The sequence below is a fragment of the Epinephelus moara genome, chromosome 18 (assembly GCF_006386435.1).
Source record: "Epinephelus moara isolate mb chromosome 18, YSFRI_EMoa_1.0, whole genome shotgun sequence".
Lineage (NCBI taxonomy): Eukaryota > Metazoa > Chordata > Actinopteri > Perciformes > Serranidae > Epinephelus > Epinephelus moara.
Genome location: NC_065523.1, coordinates 24,893,851 through 24,903,556, shown reverse-complemented (window position 1 = coordinate 24,903,556; position 9,706 = coordinate 24,893,851). Strand labels below are relative to the sequence as shown.

The 9,706-nt window shown below is 42.3% G+C and overlaps 1 protein-coding gene across 1 annotated transcript; it reads left to right on the top strand.

The window, feature by feature from the left end:
- Positions 1–147: 147 nt before the first annotated feature.
- On the top strand, positions 148–9,683 carry mfsd13al (major facilitator superfamily domain containing 13a-like). Its single transcript, XM_050069742.1, has 7 exons — positions 148–664; positions 2,505–2,819; positions 2,918–3,346; positions 3,541–3,695; positions 3,809–3,892; positions 4,101–4,244; positions 6,896–9,683. The coding sequence occupies exons 1-7, from the start codon at positions 497–499 to the stop codon at positions 7,035–7,037; spliced, it is 1,437 nt and encodes a 478-aa protein (XP_049925699.1). The 5' UTR covers positions 148–496; the 3' UTR covers positions 7,038–9,683.
- Positions 9,684–9,706: the final 23 nt, after the last annotated feature.

Sequence of the window (9,706 nt, the reverse complement as noted above, 5' to 3'; positions counted from 1 at the left end):
AAAATGTTTTCTTTGTCGTAACTTCCTGCTTCCGTTGACAGCCGTTTTATCGACCAATCACGAAGCAGCAAGTAGAGCCAAAGAACTCTCCCGACCAATCAGATGTTTGTTATCAACAAGCCCCGCCCTGTTCCGCGTAGCCGGCACAGAAATCGGGTTTGACAGGTTTCCAGTTAAGTTTTTTTGATACCACACACCTTCAATGAACATTCACAAAGTGTCCTAACCTGAAGTGACATCGTGACATGTGGACATCGTGAAAATGAGACAGCTGGAACAAGGACAAGCTAAATACTGACCGCTTTCTTTGCTCTGGAGTGCTGACAACTTCACTAGCAATACTTTTAGCAATGCCAAACAACAACAGCGTTACATAGTTATTGCAAGCCAGGATATTGCCGCACTCCAGCTAGTTATACCTAGCTACGTTACCAAGTTAACATCAACTTGGTTGTTACCAAAGTTACCTGAGCTGCCTCAACTTGCCCCAGGAAGGATGAGTGTAGTCCGACACCTGAGGACCTTAAGGTTGGACTGGGCGGCTGTGTCATATGCCATGACCACACTGGGAGCCAGCATGATAAACAACATATTCAGCTTCTACTATGTCAAACTATTTCTCAATAAGTACAAGATATCAGAGGGAGCATTCCACCAATCACAGGTGAGTACGTTTTCTTGACTTAGTGCTGTTCTTTGCATGCAGATGTATGTCAGTATACAGCCCCAGTTGCAAATCCTTTCTGACCTATTTTCAATTGAATACAGTGCAAAGACAAGATATTTGATGCTCAAACTGATAGACTGCATTGTTTTTTTGTAAACACACACTCGGTCTGAATTTGATGCCCGCAGCATGTTCCAAAAAAAGTTGGGATTGGGAGACACAAAAGAACATACCACAGGTATACAGGTTCGGTAACAGATTTAAGCATGATTTTGGGGTATGAAAGGGGCATCCTCGAAAGGCTCAGCTGTCCACAAGTGAATAACTGCATGGGCAAATAGTCAGATAGTTTAAAAACAATGTTTTTCAATGCACAATTGCATAGAATTTAGGATTTCACCACCTGCAATCCAGAATACCATCAAAAGATTCAGAGAATCCGAGGGGCAAGGATGAAAACTAATATTAAATGCATGTGACCTTTGACCTCTCATGCAGCACTGCTTTAAAAACCAACATGATTGTCTAAAGGATATTACAACATGGGCTGGGCTCAGCCTTAGAGATAGGGTGAGGAGCTTGGACATCCAGGGGGAGCTCGGAGTGGAGCCGCTGCTCCTTCGCGTCGATAGGGGTCAGTTGAGGTGGTTCGGGCATCTGATCAGGATGCCTCCTGGGTGCCTCCTGTTGGAGGTTTTTCAGGCATGTTCCACTGGTAGGAGGCCCTGGAGCAGACCCAGAACACACTGGAGGGATTACATATCTCATCTGGCCTGGGAACGCCTTGGGGTCCCCCAGGAGGAGCTGGAAAGCGTTGCTGGGGAGAGGGACGTCTGGGGTGCTTTGCTTGGCCTGCTGCCCCCGTGACCTGGCCCCGGATAAGCAGATGAAAATGGATGGATGGCTGTGCTAGGGAACACTTTGGAAAACCATTATCAGTCTATGCAATTCATCGCTGCATCTACAGATGCAAAGTGAAAGCCATACATCGACAACATCCAGAAATGCTGCTGACTTCTCTGGGCCCGAGCTCATCTTAGGTGCACTAACACAAAGTGGAAAAGTGTGCACGTTTCAAATTGTTTCTGGAAATCATGGACGTCATGTCCTCTGGGTTTAAGTGGAAAAGGGCCATCCAGATTGTTAATAGCGCAAAGTTAAAAAGCTAACATCTGTGATGGTATGGCGGTGTGTTCGCTGTTGTAACATGTGCCTAATGTACGTTAGCATCATGTTGCTGGAACAAGCGGGGACGTCCCTGAAAAAGATGTCATCTGGATGTCAACATCTGCTGCTCAAAAACCCGTATGTGCCTTTTAACATTCATGGGGCCTTCACAGATGTGCAAGTTACCCATGGCGTAACGTGCACATGCCAAGCCACATCCTGCATGTGTTATAACAGCGTGTCTTTGTAGTGTGTGTGGTGCATTACGAAGCGCAAAATATGACAACAGAGACCCCGGACTGTTGCGCAAATAAAGTTGTATTTAAAGAGAGTATGGGGGAAATAAAATCAAAAATTAGTTTCCTCAGTTCCCAAACACTTACTGAGTGTTGTTAAAAGTAAAGGTGATGCAACACAGTGGGAAACATGCCCCTATCACAACTTTTTTTTAAGGTGTTGCAGGCATCAAATTCAGAAAACCTTGAGATACTCAATCTGTAATCATGTTAATCAAAGAAAAGCAGCAAATCTTCACATTTTAGAAGCTAGAATGCATATTTGGATGACAAATTAGTTAAATGAATAATCAGTGTTTCTGTCGATTGTTTCATCAATTAACCCTTCTCAGCATTATTTAAAACAGTTTCAGTAAATCACACTGTCTCCGCAGGTGGTGTACATGGTGTGGAATGCAGTCAATGACCCTCTCTTCGGCTATTTGCAAGATAACTCCAAGGTGCCCTGCTGCTCTCAGCGACGTCTCTCCATCCTGTATGGCGCTCCCTTCTACTCACTGGCTTTTCTTCTAGCCTGGTTCCCATGGCGGACGTACGCCCCCGGCGACTGGCTGAGTGGCTTACACTTGGCTGTGACGCTTTGTGCTTTTGACGGCATGCTGACTTTTGTGCTGCTGGCACAATGTTCGTTGTTTGCAGAGATTTCTGGCCAACATCAGAGCCGACTAAGGCTTATAAAGTACAACCAGGTAAACACCAAACACTTCTGCCATCTGTCTTCTGTGTGCCCCTAAGCCAAAAGGGGAACTCTCTGACTATCTCATATCCCCTCCCTTTTATTCCCCAGGTGGCTTCTCTCATTGGCTCCTCCAGCGTCCTCTTCTGTGGCGTCCTGTCCAAAAACATGGAGGACTTTTCGTCTTTCCAAGCCTTCACAGTGCTGATTGCCGTCCTGAGCTGTGGCTGCATGCTCTACACAGGCTTCCACAGTGAGAGCCGCTTTGATAGCAAAGTGTCTGAATCGGAGGCGACGGAGTCTTCTGATCAGACCTCCCATCAGTCAGCGTTTTCCTTCTCCATGTTAAAAACTTTGATTTGGCAAATTCTCAGCAACAGGGACTTCCAGCTGTTCGTGTGCATGAACTTCTTCCAGGTTTTCATGTTACACTTCTTTAATAATTTTACAATGATATTTGCTGAGCACCTGATTCCTCCAGATGTGCTTCCGTCGCTCGCCAAGAGCGTCATGTACGGAGCGGGATTCATCTGTCCACAGGTATTTTCCCTCAGTGGCGTCCTTTTGTCCTGACTATTACTTACAACACAGCTTATTAATACAGTGCTTTCTTGCAGTCCACTCTCAAACTCACTCAGATTTCAGAGCTCTGTACAAGCACCTGAACGCACCTTCAACATACCAATGCTTCTTTATATTTATGCCTTGTTCCTGACCCCTTGTCTCCATCCCAGCTGTTAGTGTTGAGCTGTCAGAGACTACTCCATGATCTTGGCTACTACAGGATCATACTTTACACTTTCTACATAGAGGCTGGAATGGCGGCTGTCATGCTCGCACTCGGTCCTCAGCACCACTATGTCCTGGCATTTTTCCTCACCGTTAACATGTAAGAGGTTAAAAGACATTCGATCCAACATCCTTTCACTTTAACACTATACAATAACACCATCTTGATTGGATTATATATGCTCTCTCTCTCTCTCTGTATCTCCTATGCAGGGTCCTAACCCAAGCTACCTTCAGTCTTTTTAGCTTGCCTGTGGCTGACATCATTGACACAGACCTGCAGAAGTACAAGCGCAGGTAAAACAAATACGATTATCAGCACATTTCCACTAATTCCTTACATCCAAATTTACAGCACATCACCTGGTGTGTTTGCACTTTGATGCAGCATTGTGTTTAAACCTGAAAAAGGGAATTTGTAACCAGTGCTAAATGCACAGCTGTATTTATTTGACTGGTGATATAATATTGTGTCATGTTTTCTTCTTTATCCCCCCTTCCACAGTTCCCCTCTCTCCTCAATGGTCTTTGGGACGAATGCTCTGTTCACTAAGCCGGCTCAGTCTCTGGCCCCCATGATAGTGGTTAATATCCTCAACCAGTTTGGATATGAACAGCTGAAGGAAGCGGGGAAGTATTCAGATCCAAGGTAAAGAGAGTTTCCTGCTTCTTCTTCACTTAACGGTCAAGTGTTGCACCATGTTGCATCGCCATGTTTTTACAGTAGCAAGTAGGTGAGCACACATTAGCAGGTGCAGGGCTAGCGGACCGTCTGCAACATACAGAACAAACAGCCTTCGAGAAGCACTGGTATGTAACATGAAACTCCCAGTCCGTTCGTTTTGGAGAGGAAGAGACATCTACGGATAGTTTGCCTCTGGGTAAAAACCTCCTGAACAAAGAATACTGAAGGAATTAAATCCTTCTAAATCTTTTAAACTGTTCCTTTATAGGTCAAAACTTGAGCCGAACCAAAAAAGTCTGACCAAACAAAAGAACCACACACATGAAAACACATTTTTCTAACTCTGCACCTTACCTTTCATCCACTTTATTTTTTATAGATTGTTGACGGTAACGATTCTGTTTGGTTTTAATTCATTATAATATTCGTAGGCTTCCCTGGACTTGGAAAATAAACATCATAATCTGAAGGACAATATCAATATTATAAGAGGTCCAGCCGGTGACGTTGACCCTTGGGTCTGCATGCTTCATAAATGGTTCATACTTTATATTACTGACAATTATTTCCACGAGCATGCCTAAAGTGTTCAGTTTGATGTTGTTCCCTCTACACAGCCCTTAGTTTCAATTCATGCCACTACAGTATGAAAAAAACTTTAAGTGAATTAATTTGTGATGGGTGGAATGCAACTTTTCAGGTCAGTCTTAAGAGAAGAGTCAGGTGCCAGTATGAACACAGTAACAGGGTTTCGCTTGCTGTAACTATTCTTCCTGTTCATACTTCCAAGAGATCCCTCTCTAGTGCATTTCCAATGTAAGTGATAGGAAACAAAATCCACAGTTCTTTCTATATGTGCTAAAATACATCACCAAATTGACTTTGACTTCGTAAGTTGTCCATATTATTTGACTAACTCAAACCTCATTAAAACTTCTGATTAATTTAGGAATATATTTTGGCACAGTGGGAAGACTGTGGATTTTGGAGCTAAGTTAGGAATTCATTTCTTCACAGCCAGCATGAACAGAGGGAATAATCACAGCAAGCAGAAACTGTTTCACTGTACAAATGGGCATCTTGCCATTTTATTTTACAACAGGCTGTAAGAAATGTATCTATCCCATAAAGGGAAACGTTAAGTATTTTTTAACCTGGACCTTATTTTCTTATATTTTTGTGTCTAAGTGACAAAAAATGGGAACAACATTTCTTTTACGTTGGTCCAGTGTTGAGGGAGAGAGCTGCAGCTGGCAGCAGGGAAACAGGCTAAAAGTGTTTGTTGTTATCACTGACAGGCTCAGATCATTATTATTTTAAGTGCCTGACAACAATATGGAAAGGATCCCTACAGAAACAGACCTTTTTGTTAAAGAGTACAATCCTTTATGTTTAACCAGAAGCCTAAAACCACTGTTCTCAAACCCACCAGACTCCATTTAAATAAACACTAATTTTAGCTTGTATCGAGTCAGCATATTTTCACATTTACATCACACTCACAACTGGGTGAAATACAGGTTTATTTCAACCAAACCAGAGTTGCTAATTGTTGGGAAAGTGGAAAGACGAAGAAATATGTCTTTGTTGAGTTTCATTTTGTTTTTGTCGCTTTTGAATGAAGCGTGTCCTGCAGTGATAAATTTGCTATTTAATTTAATGGAGTTTGGTGGGTTTGGTGATACTGATTTCTGGGCTGTTTTTGGTCAACAAAAAGGATCTCACTCTTTAACAAAAAATTACCTCTTTAGTGATCCTTTCCATAACGTTGTCAGACACTTAGAGTGACAATCTGAGCCTGTCAGTGGCAAAAACAAGCACTTGTAGTAGACTTAAATTGACGGTACATAATTGCCTGACGTGGTTACAGCAGCCTTTTTCGCCACAGCTCTCTCCCTCAATACTGGACCGATTTCAAAATTGTTCCCGTCAGTCATGTACACAAAAACATGTGACAATGGGGTCCAGGTTGAAAAACACCAAAGTAATGGGAACCAACTTAGATTATGCTTTTGAAAGTGAACAGTAGGGATGTACTGTAAGTGTGCAGAGCCACTAGTGTGCACCATTTTAAGTTAATTGATCTCAATAGTTTCAAGTCATAACTGCTGAGATCCCTGTGATTACAGTCGGTAGCTGTTTTATTGTAGTTATTACTCATACACTATATTACGATCAGCATTTGGATCCAAGAAGAACTACCACTACCAGTCATAGTGATGACTTCAGCTTTAACTACTGTATGGAAACGTATAATGCTCAGAAACCGTTTCTTTTCCCCATCATGTTTATCTACGAATGAATAAATTTCAGTGATTTAGAGGTGGCCTTTCATTTTAAAGGTCATTGGTAATAAAGTTTCATAAACTCTGAGCTTTGGAGTCAGATAGTTATATTACATTAGCACAAGTGTGATAAACAACAACTGGAATGGTTAAAAAAAGCTAAAAGAAGGTCTTTGCTTAAAAACATTGAGAAACACATCACGTCTGCCTAACATGCTCAGATTGTAACGTATACTGTATCATTGTTACCTCATTTAGCAACCGGCCAAATGGTGATGCCTCAATTACTGTAGCCATAAACAAATCTATTTCATACCTCCTTGTTTGCAGTGCCTTGGAGAGCCTCCACAGTGTCATGTTCTACTTGGTGTGCCTGGTGCCCCTGTGTGTCGCTGGTCTGAAAGCCCTCGCTTGGAGGCCTTTTTCCATACGCAACAGTCACACAGTGGAAACGAAGTACATTGACGGCTAACTGCAGTATTTCCAGCAGTCGAAGGAAACTGGTTCTTCAGATGGGATTTGGGGAACTTCTTTTTTTGCAAAGTGTGAGATTATGTTGAAAATAATGAGTACATTTTTGTATGTTTGAAGGAAATAATAATCTGTGTAAAGAGTACAGAATCTGTCCTGTCAGACACTTCCTGGATAACTGGACCTGACATAGCAGGGATCATGCTGTCTTACATTCCTTGAAATCCTCTTCTTAAACAAAATCCCAGCATGTGTTACATGTCAGACACTTTGTCCAGTCACTAACCTCAGCAGCTAATTAGCAGGAACATCCTGTGTGACGGCAGTCCTCAGAGGGCGTGTGGAAAATCGTTCAAAGCTGCTCTTGTTTAAACATCAAAGCTGAATGTAAATTAGAGAGCTGACACAGAAGTTGTCGTGCTGCATCCTGAAACAGTCAAGCAAAACAGAGGTGATACATCTTGGCAGTGGGAATTAAGAGTGGGTGTCTTTTATTAATTATAACAGTAACATCCAATTAAAGAAATAACTGTGGCAGCTAAAGGGCAGAGCTCTTGAACCAAAACAGAAGCTGAACTTAATTAAATGACTGTCACTATCACACCATATGTTGTCAGTAAGCTAGGTACAAGATGTAGAATATTACTTGGACTTTTTAATCAACGTTTGTAGCAATATGTAGCTGCTGGAGATGTGGATCAGGGCCCCGTTTCAAAAATATACCTCTTGAGCACTGCTTACTGCATCACACGTCACAAATAAGTGTCACTCAAAAATTGAAGATACCTTTGCGAGTCCTACAGCGCTCTTGTTGGGTCATGTATGTGTCGCAAGTGTGGTGTTTGTGTTGATGCGTGATCATGTCAAAATGAGCGAGTGGACATTATCTCATATTGCAAGCTACTAATTCAATGAAACTGGCCTCACGTTGGTTGAGCGACACCTGCTGTTGCCAGTGCACAGTCTAATTTCATCATCACATCTTTGCTGTAATGACAAAACGTGGCTTTAGCTCAAGCCATACTCCAGAGTACACTAAGTCACATTCTGTGTGGCCTTATGCTTTTGTTTTACTGCAAATTTTAACCTCTACTTGAGGAACATTAAAGGGATACTTGCTGATTTTCAACCAATCTTGTATCACAACAACAACAACGTGGGTAGGTTCAATTACACATATATGTGTAATTGAACCTAATCTAAACATTGCCTAATCTCTCTCAAACTCAGACCAAACTCCGATCAAATGGTAAAACTCTGCATTTATCATTCATTCTCTAACTGCTTACCCTGTTGGGGGTCGCGGGGGGGCTGGAGCCTATCCCTGCTGACATTGGGCGAGAGGCAGGGTACACCCTGGACAGGACGTCAGACTATAGCAGGGCTGACACATAGAGACAGACAACCATTCACACTCACATTCACACCTATGGACAATTTAGAGTCACCAATTAACCTGCATGTCTTTGGACTGTGGGAGGAAGCCGGAGTACCCAGAGAAAACACACGCTGACACTGCGTTGCCTATTTCTCACCTAAAATGTTTTAGAAACACGTTTTAGCTTACTGTTTAACTGTAATTCCAGATTTGCGTCATCTACAAGTGGGAGTGCTTATTAGTCTGGTGCGGCGCAGTGCCTTCTGGTAGTTGTAGGTTTTCTACCGCCTGAGCAAAGGTGAATGCCACACTGCTTTTCTTTGTTTTCTCCTGTCATGTAGCACAAATTTCAAAAGCATTTACGTCTTTCTGATGCATTTTATGAAAAGACAATCTTTCCAGTGGCGAAATACTTATTTAAAGGCCCTCTTTAAATTATCTATAGTGCATGGTACAAGTGCATTTAGGGCGTGTCCAGCTACATTTTTGCTAGTTAAACAGCACACAATCTGAGTGAAGGGTGCAAGTACATTTGCTACTTACACAGTGTGAGCACTGGCCATGAAAATGACTGCGTCACTCTGAAACTGGCGCTGAACAGTTGCACTGTGTGTAGCTTTTCACTGGATGTAACATAGGATCTCAAATGTTTTGAGTCAACTTCATTGGCTTACAATCTCAAAGTGATAGTTCCGATCTTTTAAAGTGGGGTTTTATGGGGTACTTATACATACACAGTATATTAAATACAGTAGATGTCGGCAGGAGTCTGACATGGAAGTTAAGCAGTCTGCTGAGGAGGGGTCAAAAATCAATCAAAAATCAGCATCAGTCAAGCCAGACTCCATTGAGAAAAACAGTGATTTAACATTGATGAACACAGGAGCTGCTGATCTACCGTTGCCTCAGTCAGTTCTTTTGTTTGTTGGATTGTGTGACTTCGGCATTTAAAAGGTTTAGTTCAGACTCACCAAAGTCACACAATAACACAAACTAACTAACTGATGGAGGCAGCGGTAGACCAGCAGCTTCTGTGTTCAGCAAGCTAAAATGACTGTTTTTGTCAATAGAGTCTGGTGGCGTTGACGAGAGCATAGATGGAGAACTGAAGCTGTTAATGGCTTTTCCTGACAAAAAAGCAAAGCGCTGAAAATACTCTCAACATAGTGTACACTTAAACTGATAACAATTTATTGTCTTCTTTTTTAAGGTTGGACTTAATTTAGGTGGGCAAACATACGTTCTGTGGCTGACCCCTCCATATCAGACTCCAGCCTGCTTCCCCACTTCAA